At 40.6% G+C, this 21109-nt stretch overlaps 1 protein-coding gene across 1 annotated transcript in view; it reads right to left on the bottom strand.

Moving 5' to 3' along the window:
* MTHFD2L (methylenetetrahydrofolate dehydrogenase (NADP+ dependent) 2 like) overlaps positions 1-21109 on the bottom strand; it is a gene marked incomplete at its 3' end in the record, with an annotated part of 137846 nt that overhangs the window by 5667 nt on the left and 111070 nt on the right. The window contains exon 7 of the mRNA XM_082838301.1: positions 20663-20788. Within this exon, the coding sequence (XP_082694427.1) occupies positions 20663-20788 (126 nt within the window). The remainder of the gene's footprint in view (positions 1-20662; positions 20789-21109) is intronic.

Here is a 21109-nt window from a genome sequence, read left to right as displayed (position 1 = left end):
TGTATCTCTGCCAAGTCCAGAAATCAGAGGATGAACCAAACTTTTCCACGTGAAATGGAGAGGTGAGGAGTAGACAGTGTTCTTGGCCGGGGAACAATGTTTGCGAGGAGGTGGAAATAACCTTTCCCCCAGGCAGAAAATGGTGTCAACTCCTGGAAACACTACAAGAAGGCCAGCAGGGCTGACATGTAGAAGTGAAGAGTGCAGAAGATGACGTGAAAGAATCTAGCTCATGTAGAGCCCAGCAGACAATGCTAAAAATTTGGGGCATTTAACCTAAGAGCAATGGTTAAAGTATTTTTATTTATTGAAGTATAGTTGATTTACAGTGTTGTATTAACTACTGCTATACAGCAATACAAAAGTGATTCAGTTATACATATATACATACTTTTAAAAAATATATTCTTGGGGCTTCCCTGGTGGCGCAGTGGTTGGGAGTCTGCCTGCCAATGCAGGGGACACGGGTTCCCGCCCTGGTCTGGGAAAGACCCCACATGCCGCGGAGTGACTGGGCCCGTGAGCCACAACTACTGAGCCTGCGCGTCTGGAGCCTGTGCTCCGCAACAAGAGAGGCCGTGGTAGTGAGAGGCCCGCGCACCGCGATGAAGAGTGGCCCCCGCTTGCCACAACTAGAGAAAGCCCTCGCACAGAAACGAAGACCCAACACAGCCATAAATAAATAAATAAAATTCTTTTCTATTATGGTTTATCATAGGATATTGAATATAGTTCTCTGTGCTTTACAGTAGGACCTTGTTTATAAAGTATTTTTAAAATTTGGAAAAAAAAATATTCTGAGGCAGGATAAGTCAAATGGGGAAACTACCTATTCTGTGTACATTTTTCTAATGAGATCAGTTTATCACCTGGGACAGAGAAGGGAGAACACAAAAGTATCAATAGCAACATAAAGTGAGACGTGCTAAGATGGGAATAAATTCTGGTTCTTGTGGGAGCACCCCAAATCAAATGGGTGTCAGAGAAATATCTGTAAAGTGACAGAAAATCTTCAAGATTTTATGGATGTGTGAGGGGGTAAGAAAGAAGGAGAGAATGCAGTGCAAACATCGGGAATAATAAAAGCAAAGGAACTTTGGACTTGACAATGAAGCTGATGCAATGGAGGAGCTCAAAGAAGTTCATTATGACCGAAGCACATGGTGGAAACAGAGAGTAGAAAGAGATGAGGATAGGAAGGTGGTCAGGGGCTGCATGACCCCGAAGTGAGGGGTCAGGAAACTTAGATTGGGTGATGGCAGCTGTAGTTACTGTGTTCAGGGTGAAAGAGCTTTTAAAAAAATATCTTTTGTGAATGAACCTAGGCATTTATATATTTAAGAATAACCAGTTTTGCAAGATAAGAAATTGGAGAGAAAAATGTATGCTACTAAATAATTTTCAGAAGAAAATTTAAAGGAAAAATTTATGTTATATTTTCATAAAGTTTCAGGTTCTTGAATGCTATTAAATTATCATTCAAGAAATCCTTTTTCAGCCTGGAATATCTATCTAATCTGCTGTGCTCCCTTTTCTCCACTATAGAGACATCTACTTTTTATCATGTTATTGGCTTCAGATTCCTAAAGGGAAGAATTAACACAGGTTTCGCTTGACATAATTTCCAACATTTCTTACTTGAAGTCAACCATCTTTCAATGTCATGATAAGAAGAATAGGTATGGAGCAGAAGATATTCAAGTTTAAAATTCGAGGTGATGAGAGGGACGATGAAAGAAACTATGTGTTCAGTGTATGTGTGTGCCTCAAAAAAATCCAGGGGTCACACAAGGTGTGCAAATATTACTAATGAAGGATACTTATAACAACATAAGACATTAAAATGCCTTTTAACAATTATGGTAGGAATAAAGGAAGAAGTATGTGATCATTAACCTTTTGGCACCAGCAACCCATGCTTCACTACAGGGTGTCTCTGGCTTGTGTGTTCTGTGTCATTATTTCCTCTGGAAAATTTACGTTCCCAGGTTCCCAGGGCCTGAGCTTAATAACTCTCATCTAAAATACTTTGTTAGGAAGACTCACTGATTCTTAGGCAGATAGTGAATTTCTGCTATAGTACATGATATACTACTCCAAAGTTCCCAAATAATGGAATCTCCATATGTACCTAAACAGAATTTAATTTTGCTAATACAGTTTGGAAATTGTATATTCTGGTAAAGTCAAAGAATAAATCTGTTTTTGGGTGGAAGAGGAGGAATTGCTATCTCAAGTTCCTGTAGTATTGTTTTATTTCCCTTTATATTTTGTCCATTTCTCTGTCTGTTTCAAGGAAGTACTCTATAGCCCATGTCAGATTTCCAACAATGCTACAACTAATTTTTAAAACCAATCCCCTTCTCCAAAAGGAAAAAGGGATGATCCCTTATCTGTGGCAACTGAGCAGCAGAAGAAAAACTCCTCATTCCTTTCACGTGAATTTCAGCCTCCTCCTATACATGTGCAATTGCCTAAATTAAATCCTTGGAGATTCCCCCTTGCGTCTAAACGCAATCCATTTAGGCATGACGTCTCAAACATATCCACTGTAATGAAGGGGAGACACGCTTCAGGAAAATGAAGTGCATGAATAAGAACCAGAAAAACCTGACTGGCATAAGACTGGAGAAATAGTATGACTCAGGAGATAGTATGGAAAACACTCTACTTTCTCATATGGTTGATAAAAAAATGGCACTTGAGAGCATGATGAGCCAGACAGAGTAGAGGGCTCCTTGAGAAGTGAATGGCTCGCCACTGACTTCTTGCAAGGCAGCGAGGAATCAGGTGCCCCAGAGACAATTTACTATGCTTTCTCTTGCAATTACCTAGCTGCCTGATTCCTGGGGTTTCTACAAGGTTGTTTTTTTTTTTTTACATATATTAGGATATTCATTATCATGGCACCCAGTGGGGGTATTAATGGGACAGACAGGGTTAACGCCCTACTGGGGACAAGAATATGAGACTCTGGTCACATTTCTATAAGTTGTACTTACAAAGACTTCCTTCACCTGTTTACTGTGTTACCTGAATGGGTAAGGTGGCTAAGCCTTTTCTTTCTTTTTTGTTTTTGCTTTAGTTACTTTTCTCCTTATGTTAAATCAAATCTACATATATCCAGCTACTGTATCATAGATAGGAATATCCAAAACTGCCACTCATACAACTCGGAAGGCTTTCAATGGAGCCAAATAGCAAATCAATCACCCGATATGAAAATTTGAAATTGTTTTCTACAAACTCTGTCTATGACCCACCAGAGGAACCTCCTTTCTGACCATGAATGGTATCAGCCACCACTGCCAGTTTCTATTTTGGTGGGCAGGAGTAGGGAATCACTGCTAGGATATTTCTAGTACTCTATCAACATAACTAAAAATATCTTCCTTTCATGACTTCCTTTACAAAAGATTATCATTTACTCCTGTCATTCTCCCCAATCCTTTTACTTTCCTACCCAATCCTTTTCCTCAAGCTTCTGAACATCTGTACAATAGAGTGGCAAATCTGTAAACTAGATAGGCTGTTTGGAGTCTTCTCAAAATCTCTTGGCAGGGTCTTGATCCCAGTAGTCTGTCATGATCAACCCAAGACACTAGGAGATAAAATTTCCCTTCCATAGATATTTTTATTTTTAAAAGGTCCTGAGAAACAACTACAAAAAAAAAAAAAAAGAAGAAAGAAATCTCATCCTTCAGTATAAAAGAAGAAGAAAGACTTGCAGAGGCATCAGGCACTTCTCCTGTTCTGGTAGACGGCCTTTTTGTGCTTCAACTTTCACTCTTCTCTAAAAAGATAGATCACTCAATGTCAAATACGTTCTACTGAAAAGTATGTCTCTAAAGGTTGACCTGATTTCAAAGACACAGACTTCACAGTAAGCATCTTGCCCATGTTGTAAGTAACAAGGTGGCAACTGGCTCACTGGTAGGGGTTTCACAGTGACCATCAGTGGTTCTACCTGCTTTCTGAAATGACATATGTAGCACTATCACCACAGTATTAGTAATAGTCTCTCTAACAGAGGCTTTTGCCAATTTCCATCAGCTTTTTAAAAAATGACTGGAAGAGATCACCTCTGGGCTACAGTGTTAGATCTTCTTTTATACTAAAGCTGAACTTTTGAGCTACCTTGTAATCATTTACCACAAAAAGCTGATATTTTGAGTGGGACTGATCAACCATATTGTTATTGACTGAATATTTGTGTTCCTCAAAATTCATATGTTGAAATCCTACCCTCCAGTGTGATGGTATTAGGAGGCGGGGCCTTTGGGAGATGATTAGGGGTCATGAGGGTTCCAACCTCACGAATGGAATTAATACTCTTTAAAAAAAAAAGACCCCAGAGAACTCTAGCTTTTTGTGCCATGTGAAGATACAATGAGAAATTAGCTGTCTGTAATTCAGAAGGGTTCTCACCAGAACCTGACTGTGATGACACTCTGATCTTGGACTTCCAGTGTCCAGAAGTGTAAGAAATAAATGCTTGTTGGTTATGCCACCCAGTCTATGGTCATTTGTTATAGCAGCCCAAACTGACTAAGACACATATCATCAAATTAAAATGATTAACACGGAAGCTGAGTTGGTAGAGAGCCAGTCTAATTCTGGTTCTTTACAATGTCATCACAGATTAATAGTTCTCTAAAAGTGATGTCATTCCAAAACAGTCTTACTTCCTTAGAAACTGGTAACATGCTCTTACTTTCCCATCTTGTAGAACAGCGGTCCCCAATCTTTTTGGCACCAGGGACCAGTTTTGTGGAAGACAATTTTTCCACAGGGTGGGGGATGTGTGTGGGGGTGGGGAATGGTTCAGGTGGTACTGTGAGCAATGGGGAGCGATGGGGAGCGGCAGATGAAGCTTCGCTCCCCCGCCCGCCGCTCACCTCCTGCTGTGGGGCCCGGTTCCTAACAGGCCGGAGGACTGCTACCAGTCCACACAGCCCAGGGGTTGGGACCGCTGTTGTAGAACACACATTTGGAATAAGTAGTACCAAAACCATTTCCAAAAGAAGCTTACCTTGACGTATAATCTAGAGAATGTAAGTTCCGTGAGAGCAGGGACTTTGTCTCTCTGTGCATGGCCATATCCCTAGTACCTGGAAGGTGTGTTGAGTGAGAACTATGTGCTGACCAAATCACTGTATGACTCAGTGGCTGTGTCACTACTGAATCTGGGTTGCTGTACATTAATAATGTGTTGGATGCCACCTTGAGTGGGAGATTTTGTTCCCATTAGGGCAACTATAAGGAATTGCTTCTGTAATTTGAGAGTGACACAAGAGATTTATAAGTATCGAGGATGATCATACAAATGACCAATGATATGACTAAGAAGGCTGAGACCTGGTATGGGATGGAGAGACAAAAGAAATGTAGGACAAGAAGCTTACGTTACAGAGGCATACAATTTAGTAGGGAACAACTAAATAAAAGTGCAAGGTAGTATAGGATTAAAAGCAAAAAGAATAGAGGCAGACTGAGATCTACTACAGGAGTTTGGAGAAGATGGGGATAAGCAGGAGTGCTTTGAAGTTATTCATATGACTGCTGGGTGAAAACATACCTGATCAGAAGAGAGTTGAGGCCAGAAAAGTAATGAGGAGCTGGGTGGTAATTGAAATGTGAAGTTACATTTTTCTGGATTAGTACTCTAGTGAAGGGGTCCCCAATCCCTGGGCCGCAGACAGGTCCATGGCCTGTTAGGAAGCAGGCCGCACAGCAGGAGGTGAGCGGTGGGCGAGTGAGTGAAGCTTCATCTGCCGCTCCCCATCGCTCCCCATCGCTCGAGTGACCGCCTGAACCATCTTCCTCCCTTGTCCATGGAAAAACTGTCTTCCACAAAACTGGAACTGGTCCCTGGTGCCAAAAATGTTGGGGACTGCTGCTCTAGTGGGAATGGAGAGAAAGGCTGAACAATGTGCATGTACACAAACACAAACATACACTGTTTTCTGCCAGGTATTATGCTCAGCAAGTCACATACATTAGCTCAGGTGAGGTGATTATTTCATTTGATCTTCATAACAACTCTATAAGATAGGTATTATTTATCTCAGTTTTTCAGATGATAAAATCAAGTCTCAGAGAGGTGAAGTGATTTGCCAAGATCATAATTGTTTTAAGCAACAGAGCTAGAATTCAAACCTAAATCACCCTAACTCCAAATCATAATCTTTTATGAAAGGTTGTATATAATATAAAAACAGCATGGAGTAAAAGGTAACTCTCAGGTTTTGAATGTACAGTACTATGCATAAATAAGACATCTGCAAGCAACTGTAGTAAAAGAGGAGAAAATACAGACGAAAAGCTGCTTTAAAAGCACTCTGGGAGGGCTTCCCTGGTGGCGCAGTGGTTGAGAGTCCGCCTGCTGATGCAGGGGACACGGGTTCGTGCCCCGGTCCGGGAAGATCCCACATGCTGCAGAGTGGCTGGGCCCGCGAGCCATGGCCGCGGAGCCTGCGCGTCTGGAGCCTGTGCTCCACAACGGGAGAGGCCACAACAGTGAGAGGTCCGTGTACCACAAAAAAAAAAAAAAAAAAAGCACTCTGGGAGTTTTATACTAGTTTCCTTTATAGTAGTTTCTCAGAAGAATGGTACCTTCTATGTAATTCTAGATCCTCTTCTGTCCTCATATTTTGACTATTGGGTTGGAATTTTGAGGAATAATTCTGACCAGATGGAGTCCCAAATTATAGGGTTCTTTTTGCTCTAGGAGAGATTTGTCCAGTGGAGATTCTTTTGAAGAAATCATGGTAAAGCTACAGCTATTCGGGGCCAAATCACAATTACTTAGAATATCATCCCCTTACTTTCAGTCTGTATGTGTCTCTAGGTCTGAATAGACATTTCTCCAAAGAAGATATACAGACTGCCAAAAATCACATGAAAGAATGCTCAACATCATTAATCATTAGAGAAATGCAAATCAAAACTACAATGAGATATCATCTCACACCAGTCAGAATGGCCATCATCAAAAAATCTGGAAAGAATAAATGCTGGAGAGGGTGTGGAGAAAAGGGAACACTTCTGCACTGCTGGTGGGAATGCGAATTGGTAGAGCCACTATGGAGAACAGTATGGAGGTTCCTTAAAAAACTACACATAGAACTACCATATGACCCAGCAATCCCACTACTGGGCTTATACCCTGAGAAAACCATAATTCAAAAAGAGTCATGTACCAAAATGTTCATCGCAGCTCTATTTACGATAGCCCGGAGATGGAGACAACCTAAGTGCCCATCATCGGATGAATGGATAAAGAAGATGTGGCACATGTATACAATGGAATATTACTCAGCCATAAAAGGAAACGAAATTGAGCTATTTGTAATGAGGTGGATAGACCCAGAGTCTGTCATGCAGAGTGAAGTAAGTCAGAAAGAGAAAGACAAATACCGTATGCTAACACATATATATGGAATTTAAGAAAAAAAAAATGTCATGAAGAACCTAGGGGTAAGACAGGAATAAAGACACAGACCTACTGGAGAACGGACTTGAGGATATGGGGAGGGGGAAGGGTGAGCTGTGACAAAACGAGAGAGAGGCATGGACATATATACACTACCAAACGTAAGGTAGATAGCTAGTGGGAAGCAGCCGCGTGGCACAGGGATATCAGCTCGGTGCTTTGTGACCGCCTGGAGGGGTGGCATGGGAGGGTGGGAGGGAGGGAGACGCAAGAGGGAAGAGATATGGGAACATATGTATATGTATAACTGATTCACTTTGTTAAAAAGCAGAAACTAACACACCATTGTAAAGCAATTATACCCCAATAAAGATGTTAAAAAAAGAAGAAGAATATCATACTTTCCTCATTCAACAATGTTGGACCTATTATTGAGTACATAAGGCCTTTTGTAATTTTTCCCCCTTGCCTTTGATCTGCTGTTCCCTCCACATGGAAAGAGCCCCTTTTTCTTCTCCCACTTTCTGCCCTATATACACATAAATAGATGAAATTCATTGATCCTTTCAGACTCATCTCAAAAGGATTCTAGAACAGGTATCTTCACTCTTACCTATTTGAAAACTCTTAGAGTCATAAATAATTCTCCTCTTCCTTTTATATCTAATCATTTAGCCAACCATTCTAACTCTCCTTTTAAATTTTATCTACTATCTAACTACCTCTTAATACTTTCACCCATTACCACCATGGGCCACACCCCATCTTGGATAATTTCTTACCTGGATAATTACAGTGGGCTCTTAACAGGCACCCAGTTTATATCCTCACTTCTCTAAGGTCTATTTGCCATTCAGAAAACCAGGGTTATCCTGTTAAAATGCAAAAATACCATGTCTTTGGCCCAAATCCTCCAACGGCTTTCCATTGCACTTAAAGTAAAATTCAAATTCCTTTCCATGGTCTGTAAGGCCGGTCATGATGTGGCACCCCTACTGCTACCTCGTTGAGTTTATATCTGAGCATTCTTCCCCCTATTTATCCTGTCCCAGTTACAGTGGCCTTCTTCAGCTTATTAAAACCAGCAGCCACACTGCACCTCAAGGTTTTTACATGTGCTGTTCCATGCGTCTGGATTGTTTCTCCCCCATATATCCACATGGCTCTCTCCCTCACTTTGTCCAGGTCAGCAGTTAGCTTTCTCTGACCACCCTTTCTAAACAACCTCACTCCATAAGTCTATAGCCCCCCTTTTCTTGTTTTATTTTTGTAACATTAAATGCTGCCTAATATAGTATATGTATAATTTGTTTATTATCTGTCTTCTCCAACCAGAATGTAAGCTACTTTTGGGGAAGGACTTGGCCTATTTCTGTCACTGTTGCATCCCAAGTGCCTATGACAATGCCTGACACATAGCATCTCCCACCCCCTCCTGTATCCCATCCCACAGTTCCTCTCTGGCCTCCAGGAATTCCTGAGAGGACCCTGAGCAGCCCCTCCTCTTCCCACTGTCCTCCTCAGCATTTTTTAGAAAGGGTTATTGTGAGGGGCCAGAGAACCCTAGGCCTCTACTGTGCAGGGAATTGTGGGCCAGAGAGAAATCACTGCCAGGGGTGGGCTCAGCTGTTGTCTCCCCTCCAAGGCTGGACGTGTCTCGTTCCTGGGGCAGTTTAAGAAACGAGTGGGTTATAGGCCTGGAGTAGAGGGACAGACCAGCTCAAGGTTTGGCCTGCTCTTTCTTCTTACTTTCCCAGGGTGGCTGGGCTAGATACCCCCTCTTCCCTCCCTCTCTAGGACCAACCACTCTTCATCCACAAATCCCTCCCCAAGTTCAAGCACAGACTCCATCATGAAAACTGTTTTCCTTGGTAGCTTAGTGAGCTGGTGCTGGTCCTGCCTCCCTGTGAAGCTAACCCAGCCGCAGGAGGGCACTTGGCCCCACTGCCTTCCCAGACTGTTCACAGGAGGGTGCCCAGCAGGGTAGCACACAGGATCCCAAAGGAGGATCCGAAGGGCGAGCAGGGCACTGAGGAGCAGAAGCCCAGGTATGAGAGTCCCTGTCCCCATCCCTTCCTGCACTGTGCCTCAGGCCGAACCTAAGATCCTGCATGCCGTGTTCTTTTAAACAAAAATGTATTGAGATATGGTTGACATTGTGTAAGTTTAATGTGTACAAACCTGTTAATTTGATACATTTATATATTGCAATATGATTACCAATGTAAGTTTAGTTAACACCTTCATCACGTCACAGAATTATAATTTCTTTTTTTGTGGCAAGAACAACTGGTCTTTTAGCAAGTTTGAAGTTTATAGTGTAGTATTGTTGACTATATCATTATGCTGTGCATTAGTTCTTCAGAACTTATTTATCTTCTAGTTGCAAGTTTGTATCCTTTAACATCTCCCCAATTCTCCCACCCAGCCCCTAGTAACCACCATCCAACTCTGTGTCTATGAGTTCAGCTTTTTTAGATTCCACATATAAGTGAGAGCATAGAGTATTTTTCTTTCTCTGTCTGGCTTATCTCACTAGCATAACGCCTTCAAGATCTATCCATGTTGTTGCAAATGGCCGGATTTCCTTCTTATGGTTATATAATATTCCATTGTATATATATCACATCTTCTTTATCCATTAATCTATTAAGGGACACAGGTTATTTCCATATCTTTTGTGAATAAAACTGCAATAAACATGACATATCTTTTTGATATCCTATTTTCATTTCCTTTGGATATATACCAGAAGTGGGATTGCTCATAAAATAAACATACAGAAATCAGTTATGTTTCTATACAATAACAATGAAATATCTTAAAATGAAATAATGAAACTATTCTGCTCACAATAGCTTCATAAAACAATAAAATACTTAGGAATAAACTTAACCAAGGAAATGAAAGATCTGTACAATGAAAACTGCAAGACTTTGAGGAAAGAAATTGAAGAAGACACAAATAAACAGAAAGATATTCCATGTTCATGGACTGGAGGAATTAATATTTTTTAAATGTCCATACTACCCAAAGCCATTTATATATTTGGTTAAATCTCTACCAAAATTTCAATGGCATTTTTCAAAGAAATAGAAAAAAAAATCCTAAAATTTGTATGAAAACACAGAAGACCCTGAATAGCTAAAGCAGTGCTGAGAACAAAGATGGGGGCATCACACGCCCTGACTTCACACTATATTACAAAGCTACAGTAATGAAAGCAGTACTGTACCAGCATAAAAATAGACACACAGACCAATGGAAGAGAATTGAGAACTCGGAAATAAACCCCACATACAGGGTCAACTAATATTTGACAAGGGAGACAAGAATACTCAATGGGGAAAGGATAGTCTCTTCAACAAACAATGCTAGGAAAACGGGATAACCACATGAAGAAAAATGAAATTGGGGCCCTTTCTCACAGCACTCACAAAAATTAACTTGAAATGGATTAAAGTCTATTTAAGACCTGATACCATAAAACTCCCAGAAGAAAACATAGGGAAGAAGCTCCTTAACATTGGTCTTAGCAAGAATTTTTTGGATATGACACCAAAGCACAAGCAACAAAAGTAAAAATCAACAAGTGGGACAACATTAAACTAAAAACCTCCAGTACAGAAAAAGTAACAACAAAATGAAAAGGCAGGGCTTCCCTGGTGGCACAGTGGTTGAGAATCTGCCTGCTAATGCAGGGGACACGGATTCGATCCCTGGTCTGGGAGGATCCCACATGCCGCGGAGCAACTGGGCCTGTAAGCCACAACTACTGAGCCTGCACGTCTGGAGCCTGTGCTCCACAACAAGAGAGGCCGCGACAGTGAGAGGCCTGTGCACTGCGATGAAGAGTGGCCCCTGCTTGCCACAACTAGAGAAAGCCCTCGCATAGAAACGAAGACCCAACACAGCAAAAATAAATAAAATAAAATTAATAAACTCCTAACCCCACATCTTCTTTAAAAAGAAAAATGAAAAGGCAACTTACAGAATAGGAGAAAATATCTGCAAACCACATATTGGATACGGGATTAATAACCAAAATATATAAAGAACTCATACATCTCAGTAGCAAAAAAAACCCCAAACAACCCAATTAAAACAATGGGCCAAGGAACTGAATGGATATTTTCCCAAAGAAACCATACAAGTGGCCAATGGTACATGAAATATTGCTGAACATCACTAATCATCAGTGACATGCAAATCAAAACCACAGTGAGATACCACCTCACACTTGTTAGAATGGCTACTATCAAAAAGACAAGAAATAAGTTTTAGCGAAGATGTGGAGAAAAGGGAACACGTGCACTGTTAGTGAGAATGTAAATTGGTACAACCACTGTTGAAAACAGGATGGATTTCCTCAAAAAATTAAAAATAGAGGGCTTCCCTGGTGGCGCAGTGGTTGAGAGTCCGCCTGCCGATGCAGGGGACACAGGTTCGTGCCCCGGTCCGGGAAGATCCCACGTGCCGCGGAGCGGCTAGGCCCGTGAGCCATGGCCGCTGAGCCTGCGCGTCCGGAGCCTGTGCTCCACAACGGGAGAGGCCACAACAGTGAGAGGCCCACGTACAGCAAAAAAAAAAAAAAAAAAATTAAAAATAGAGCCAACAATCCCACTTCTGGGTATATATGCACAGGCTGTGTTCTAACAGCAGGTATCTCACCTTGCCTGGCTGGGCATATGCAAAAAATCTTAATACTTGAACCAGGAGAAACATGGGTCTTTGGGACCCTGTGCAGCCCTGGGCCCCAGGAACAGTAGCCAAGAGCTTTCTCATAGGCTTGTCCCCAGTTCCTACAAGTATGACCCAGGCCTTCTCGACTCGGGCTGCCTTAAAGTACCATTGCCCCCACGACTGGGGTCTCTGTAGGCTGTGCCCAGGCCTGGCCCTTGGTCTTCAGAAGAGCCTCGTGGCTATGGCAATAGCTCCATCTCCCGAGGCCGGGGGCCCTGAGTCTGAGTCAGGCCCCTACACTGTGGCCCCCTGCCCACCTCTTGGCTGACACGGCCCAATTCAGCCTTGGCTAACCAAATCTCTGTTGCTACCCCATTTATCTGGTGTCCCAGCTTTACCCTTAACCTGGCCTGGGACCCTCTGGGAGCCCTTTCTCAGTTTGTGTGCCACTGTGAGACCAGCAGGGGCAGAGGGAAGCTTGTGGACCTGAGCCAGCTGGCTTTCCTCCCAGCATACCACCCTGAAGGCCTCCTGTTCTCCTGCCACATCTCACTTTGTAGGTTTCTCTTTCTTACCAGTCAAAATAAGTAGTAAGTCATGGGCCTTTCCTTCTCAGGACATGTTGGAGATGGTCCCTGGGCCAAGGACTGTCTCCTGACCTGCTCCCTTTGTTATTTTTCCAACTTCTGGACATATTGTATGACATACACTTCAATAAAAAGTATAGCCTAGTGAATTAGAAGGGCTACTGAAGACATCAGTAATAATCAAGAGCCTGAAAATAAGGTCAGTAAAGGTGGAGTTATGAAAAATGGAAGCCCCAAAAGGTCTTGATATAATTTTTGACATTGCATGAAGTAGTCAAAAAGTGTCTAGTCTCTACCAATGATTGAATAATAAAAATGAGTGTAGTTAGAACCAGATAGTTTGATGAGGCTATCCTGACTATGCACATTCTGTTGCAAATCTACATATCCTTTACCTACAGAGAGATCAGAGTTAATCCTGTAAGAACTGAGTCAAGACATAACTTCCTGACACTAGGCATCCACTAACCCCCTAGGGAAAAACCAAGCAGCTCATGCTTTGAAACTGACTGAAAAGCAAGCAGACGATGATGAGATTGTCCCTGAGGTTTTCATAACAGAAAGAATTTAGGATAGACTGAATGGTATATGGATGCTGGATGAAGAAATCTTTTTTCTTCCCAAGTAAGAGATTGGTCTTCAAGTTCTTATATACAGAATGGATTGTCATTCACCCAATATGGTGCCCATCTAGAGACTATAGATTCCACATCTTTTTTACTCCCACATAGGAGCAGCCATGTGACTATGTTCAGGTCAATAGGATGCTAGCAGAAATGATACGTGCATCTTCCAGTTCAGTTTTCTCAAAAGTGAAGTCACTTGCCTTCGTCTCTCTTTCACCTCCATGGAAGGAACCATGGATGAGGAGGCAATTCAACTGTGTGGATAACAATGCTCAAGTGGAATAGTGTTACGGGCTGAATGGTGTCCCCCCAAAATTCATACGTTGAAGTCAACCTCAGTATCTCAGAATGTCACTGTATTTGGAGAGAGGGTCTTTCAAGAGGTAATTAAGTTAAAACAAGGCCATTGGTGGAGGCCTTCATCCAATATGACTGGTGTCCTTATAAGAAAGGAAATTTGGACATAGGCATGTACAGAAGGAAGATGATGTGAAGATACAGGGAGAAGATGATCACCTATAAGCCAAGGAGAGAGGCATTAGAAGAAATAACCCTGGCCACACCTTGATTTCTGACTTCTAGCCTCCAGAATTATGTGAAATAAATTTCTGTCGTTTAAGCCACGCAGTCTGTGGTACTTAGTTACGGCAGTTCTGTCAAACTAATATAAAAAGTAAGATGGATGAAACCAGTATCCCTGAGTGAAGCAGAGCTGATTGTCTGCCTAACTCTGGACTTTTATGAGAATGAACTAAACTATTCTGTTGAGTTCATGTATTTTGGTGTCCCTTTGCTATAGCAGCTTAAGCTATACTCTAGTATAATACTTAGAGGGGGAAAAAAGGGAAACAAGCATTTCACAAGAGAGGAGGAGCGAGGCAAACCATGATATATTCACTGAACATAACCATGAACTAGGACCTCAGCATGGAAAATGACTGATAAAAATTTAAGTGCATAAGTCATATATTCCTCAAAGTATGTAAAATATGCATACACAAAATGTCTAGAAGCAACTGTAGTTATAAAAAAAAACTATTGGTTGTGTTAGAGGATTAGACACATCAAACGTGGCTTCTTTATTCCGATAATTTAAATCAGTTCCATTAACAATATATGTACCTTTAGACTTACCTCTATAATTTCTATTTACTATCCTATAAGTTTAAGTCAGCAAAGAGAATCATGCTTAGACATTAACCCCGCCTATTCTGATTCTGAGAAAAGTGCTACACACTGTTCCTCCTGCCCATCTCTTTGCTTTCTTCTCACCAGTTCTTCCCAGCATTGTCTTACTCCCTGCTTTCTTACAGACCAGTAAGTGGAGCAGAGCGGTCAGGGATGGAAGAATTGAAGACAAGGAAGAGAGATGGGCGGAAATACAGAGCAGACATTTCAGTTCCTTTCGTTCCACCTCAATCCCTGCAGAATTCATCACAAAACTGAAGCAAAGCTATTGAAGCTTCCACAGACATATCTGTGTGTTATCTACAAGGTGTAAATGAGGCATATGACTGTTCACCAATGTGAACAAGCTTAGCTGAAGTAACAGCATAGGAAGTCATTAATTAGATTGTTCAGCTGACCAAATCCATTCAGTGAATGGCTGTTATAAAAGCATTGTAATTATGCGCTTCTGAGTCCTGGCCCATAGACTGTTTTCCAGCTCATTATTCAGAAGAAGCAGTTTACACCTCATACCACATCATCTCTTATTTCTGTTTCATGAGAATACAGCCTTCTTTGTTAGGAATGTATGAATTTCCTTTCAAAGCTACCAACCAAAATGATTAAAAGAAATTCCAAGTGAAAGTGGGTACGCCTCATTGTTTTGTTTTAAATCTATATTAGCAAATTTAAGGTTTTCAGAAGATTATTTATTTTATGTTTGTAATGAAAAACAATTTTTCGACATACCCAGTAATTTTATCACTGATGTTTTAAAATACCGTTTCTTCTTGTAATGTCTTAAATTGAAGAGGGGAGGCATGTTCAAGTAATTGAAAGGTAGCAGTAAGCACCTGTCAGATGCTGGAAGCAATGATGAGCTATCTTGAGTTCTATAACTGAGGTTCAATACAAAACAAGATAGCACTTTAGTCATAACTTTAAGGCTTTATTAATTCCTCAGAGCACCCAGAGAGGAATGGTGTTGCACAGAGGCCTAACTTGGATCTATTTTGAGCAAAAGCACGAGTGTGGATTTCCTAGAAAAGGTGCTAAACAAACAATGCCTCCAACACTACATAACCTCCATGGGTAGTAATACTGAGAAACTGTAATAAACACAATTGAATAATCGTGTAGTAGAGGTGATTATGACAGTGGATATGAATTTGAACTATATGACCACTAATTTCATGAATTTTATTGAACATAGAGATAAATGCAGGGAGGGCTCACTTTTTACAGTAATGTAAGATCATAAAAATGACTGTGCAAGCTGAAACAGTGCCATGTAATCTTAATAATCAATGGGGGGATATTACATTTGCTCAACGACCTTTAAAAATTTTTTGTCAAAACACTAAAAACTCTCTTACTGTGGTTTACAAATGTGTAGAGAATTGAAAATTATAGTAAAACTAGTATTTATTTATTATACCATAATTTAAACATTAGAAACATTGAGAATCCAAGTGTTTTCTTTATCTGTAAAAATCTTATGAAGAGTAGTTTGAATACTGCTTTTCTTCCCCTGGTCGTATACCTTATAACACAGAGCTAGTACCTCTTTTATGACTTGATGAATTGTCAGATTCCTTTCTAAGTTTGGATCCACTTCCAACATTTTGTCTTTGCCCTTTCTTATGTCATGAAATATCTCTGAGAGTTCCTTCAATGTAGAGTTTTATGCCAGTGTCACTTCCTCTGGGACACTGGCATCCTTTCAGTAACAACCACTTTCCTCATTTATGTCGATAAGTTCATCTGGCTGTATATCTAGAGTCTCAAATGGCAAACAGTGGCACTGTCAACATCCCATGGTCAGCTATTTCAAATTTCACTTTCAGAATTATCACTTTTCATTTCTTTGCTGGCAATTCTCTCTTTGCATGATCTATTTCTGCAAAATGTTACGTGGTTTACCACAGTCAACAGAACTACACACTTTGCTGTCTGAACTGAATAACAGATGTGCCATGACCAATCGCCCACAGACTTTGAAAGAAGTGGTATGATTGGTCACAGATCATGATGCACATTTGTTACTGACATAATGATGTGTGCCCCAAAGAGCTAGCAGAGAAGTTTGCACTTGATGCAATTACTAACTGAAATTCACATCACTCTATTGGGGGACTGGTGTTATTTAGCTAATCCGTGGTAATCGAAATTTGTGTATATCAGAACCATGCAAAGTGAGGACTGTTGTACACCAATACTGTTGTTTAGGCACTTTAAAACCTGCTATTATACATAAGGTGGGCGGGGGATAAAAGAAATAATTCAACGTCCTGAAAGGAAAGTATTAACCAAGTGAAATATAGGATAGTCGAGAAAATAGAGGGTAAAAATGATGAGTGGCTACAAACCCACAGTGCCCCCTGTGCTATGTCCTCTCAGGCAAGATGCCCAGGCTTTGTGTGCCTCTGCAAAATGCGGCATAATAACTGTCAACTGGAAAAAAAATAAACAACGTGAGAGTTGTGAGTTAAGTTTTATTTGGGGCAAAATGAGGACTATAGCCCAGGAGACAGAATTTCGGAAAGCTCTGAGAAACTGATTTAAAGAGGTGTGGGGGGGAAGGTCAGTGATTCTGGTGAAGGGGGAGTACATGCAATCAAGCACATATTTTTTGCAGAAGGTTGCTGCCAGTCTCGTGAAGGTTACTGCTAGTCACGAGCAGGCATCACCATGAAGGGTTTTAGTGCTTCTCTAGATACGAGGAGATGCAAGAATTGGGCTCATAAAATCTTCTCCTGCAAATCTCTATCTGAAGACCTGTTCTGCCAGTTTTTCCCAGAGTACAGAGTGCCTCATTCCTGATCTCCACCCTGAACTCCTCTCAGCGGGTGTTGAAGGTCAGCAACTGCAGCAGCTCTTGATTTAATCCTTTAGAGGCAGATGGCAAGTGCCAATTTGTAGTTGGCATAACAATACCTACCTTATAGGGTTGTCATAATAACTGAATCAAAATTAAACAATTATAGGGTTATCATATGTAAAATGATAGGGTTATCAGAGGGTTATAGGGTTATGATATGTAAAAGCCTGAGAACAATACCTAGCATACTGTAAGCACTACAGAAACACTAGCTATGAGAGCAGGAAGTAAGAGCAGGAAACCCTAGCAGATGAAGGAAGAGGTGGTTTAGAGGAAATTATATCTCAACCAAAACAAAAAACCTGTCCTTAAAGTCAAAAGGAAATATTTAGGGTGTTTTTTTGTTTCCTTTTGTCAAGAACTATAGTAAGGGTGATGCAATCTTCATGTTGTATTTGATATAAAGTACCACTCTTCTTAGAGAGAAGACTGATTTAAAATTGAAGCTAAAATATCTAATAATGAAGAACACAAATAGGCATCTATATTTTCTTAGAAATAAAATAGATTAAATGACTCCTGGCTTTATAAATCATTGAATTTGTAAAATAATTTGCAGTTATTTACATATTTCCAACAGTGCCCAAATGAGGTCATGGATGAAATCTTTCTTTAAAAATCATTCCCATCCAAGTAATCTACTTGAAATAGGCCATGTTGTTTCCTTTATTAGTGAGCTAAAGATTTCTGCAAGGACAAGTTACTTCAGCACTGGATTTTACCTGTATCTGTTTTATCTAGCTTGGCTATGGTTATAGTGAAACTTTCACTGATACTCACAAAGCAGCCACACTCCCTGTGGCAATTTACAGCCAAACACTACCTGTAAGTTCTGCATCAGAACCCACGTGAAAGCTCCTCCCTCTCAGCTGCAGGATCATCCCACACCTCAAGTTAAGTCCTGATCAACGACCTGAAGAGCAGCATGTCAAAACCTATCACTTGCGTGCTCCTCTGGGTGGCTGAGTCATGGCCTCACCGACAAGGCTTTCTTTACCAAGTCCAGGTCTTCCTTAGGGCTCTGGTTCCATAAACCAGCAGGGCAACAAGAGTAATATTATCAGTCACATGGGCGTCATTTATGATAGGGTCAGAAAAACCGGACTTTCTGAAAGTTTCCGTGTTTTTACACAATCATGTGGTAGCACTCAGCTGAATGTCCCAGATGCACCAAGTGTTAGAGCTGGAAGGAGCCGTTGCCAACACTGTTATCATTTAACTGATAACAACACTGATGGCCAGAAAGGTTGCAAAATTATCAGGTTGCCATACTAGGTCTAAGAGCGTCTCTTCAGCCTCCCAGCCCAATGCTCTTTCCTGCTCATCTTATATCTTTGTCTCTCATGGTCATTTCCTTTTTTGTTTCATTATATACTTAGATACACATAACTGAAATTTAATTGAATAGATACTACCAAGAGATTGCATATCCATGTGTGACTTAGCATGTGCACCCACCCCAAAATGCTCATTTTTAATGTTTTCATAATACCCTTACAAGCAAAAAAAAATTCTTAGCTAAACATAAGAATGCATGGAAATGATCTGAGACCAGTGAAACATCATATAAGAGAAGGGTCTTATAAAACATTGCCAACTGCTGAGTGAGCGTGCCCCACAAGCACAGTCAAGGTTGTGAGCTGTTAACATCCCTGCTTTTCTTGCCTCGAGCTGGTTATTATGTGCTGTCTGTGCCATCTGGATGCATCATAAGTGTGTGGCGATTTTGCAATAAACCTGGTAACTAAAATGTAATCATGAAGCAGAACGACAGTGCAAAAGAATAAGAAGTAAGGTCAGAAATAAAATACATTTTAAAATGAAATGTACCCTTACTCTTTCAAGTTGAGAAATTCAAATATATTATTGACATCTGACATTAGTGATTGAACATGAAAAAATGAAATAAAGAAAAAAGGTCATTTCCAAAAGAGTTCAACACGTACACATAACACACGCACATACATACAGACATGCATGTTCACTTGGAGAGCCACCCTGCTAGGCTGGCAGCGCCCTGCGAATGACAGCCTATGAGGGCAGCAGATGATAAGGTCCATCTGTACTTTGCTCTCTTCACCATTCTGTCCCCAGAGTATTTTGTTCTCAGGTTTTCTTTTTTTTTTTTTCTTTTTAGCACCAGGCTCACCTTGCCTACCTGGACCTGGTCCCTGATGCACCCTGGATTCTCACATACATGGGGCCAATACCTTACTCAGAAGGACACTTCTGAGTCCCTGCATATTCATTTGTATTCCACACCATGCTAGGACTCAGGCAAACCATCAGCTGATGACTAGATTCCAAGAGAAAATGTAAAATTTGAATTATTTTAGAAAGAGCACCATTGTTCCTTTCAATTTGTCTATAAAGACACACCTATAACTTAAGGAAGTTCTCGCATGGCCCTGATTTTTTGGCCAGAATGATCAATCGAATATATAAAATATTTCTAATATGAAAATATCTCCACTTTATTATATGCCTGTAGTATTAGACATCTAAGATTCCTAGACTATACTGAAAACCTGAATGCAGGTAAGTATCTGACAAAGATATTGGAAGTAAAATTGGATTGGGGGATCAGGCATCTAAAAATATATCTATCTTGCAGTTGGTTTCCTCATCTGTAGAGATACGGCATCGGGTTGGAAATTTTTTTATTACTACACAGTGGGTGCTTTATCTCCTTCATTGGCCATGGAAATGTTAGCCTAGCTCCTTTTTCTCATCCTCTTTAAAACACAAGTGAAGAATGTTGACTTGAATTATCCAGATAACTGTCTAGATCTGAAATATAGAGTTAGCAAACACACCCTAAGATGTCTTCTCGCTCCGAGAGTGAATGGCTGAGTATAGAGCATGGATGATGAAGTATAGAGACACACTCCCAAAAGTCAAAATAATGCTCACTATAAAAGGTCGGCTGAATTGTTTCATTTAAAAAATGCACTATAAGGAATTTCATCTTAAAACTAAATAATAATGGTACAATTATATTTTTCTCCCAAGGAGGGAAAGAAGGAGGAAAGGAAGGATAGAAGGAAGGGCTGAAAGAAAGGGGGAAGGAAGATAGGAAGAAAGCAGTGAAGGAAGGAAGTCAGGCAGAAGGAAGGAAGGAAATATGTAATTGTCATTAAACTCTTTTCCCTCAGAGGAAAGATTAATGTAATCGTTGATAATAATGCCCCAATCGAAGGGAAGGTTTCTCTTTCTACTATCAAAACATGCAGCATAGAATCTTTGTTTTTCTTCACTTATCAAAAGAGATATAGTTTACTACCTTCAAAGTCCACGTCTCCAACTAATTTTGTCTTTCCTGTCATTGGGTCATGGACATAGTTGATACCCACATCAATTACAGCAGCACCTTCTTTAACCATATCAGATGTAATCAACTTTGGAATACCTGAAAGCAAAACAGAGTTGTAAAACACTGGAAAATACTTAAGCTTTGTCCTTGAGTATAACAAAATTTATACATTAGTTTATACATCTAATGTTTTTATTGTCATGGAAAGGTAGCACATGGGGGCATCTCTGGGTGAAATCCTGCCAGGATTTACCCTTTCACCTTAGAGACTGCTTACCAAAGCAATTTCTTACCAAAGCATTTCTCCAAATGGACACCCACTTGAGCAGCATCCTTTTGTATTTCATGTACTATAAATAGCATGGGAAGATTATGGAGATGAAACAGGCTCCCGCTGAGGGTGAGTGGAGTGAAAAC

Source organism: Leucopleurus acutus (assembly GCF_964270905.1).
Source record: "Leucopleurus acutus genome assembly, chromosome: 4".
Lineage (NCBI taxonomy): Eukaryota > Metazoa > Chordata > Mammalia > Artiodactyla > Delphinidae > Leucopleurus > Leucopleurus acutus.
The sequence above is the reverse complement of the archived record's forward strand: the minus strand, read 5'-3'. Positions and strand labels throughout refer to the sequence as shown.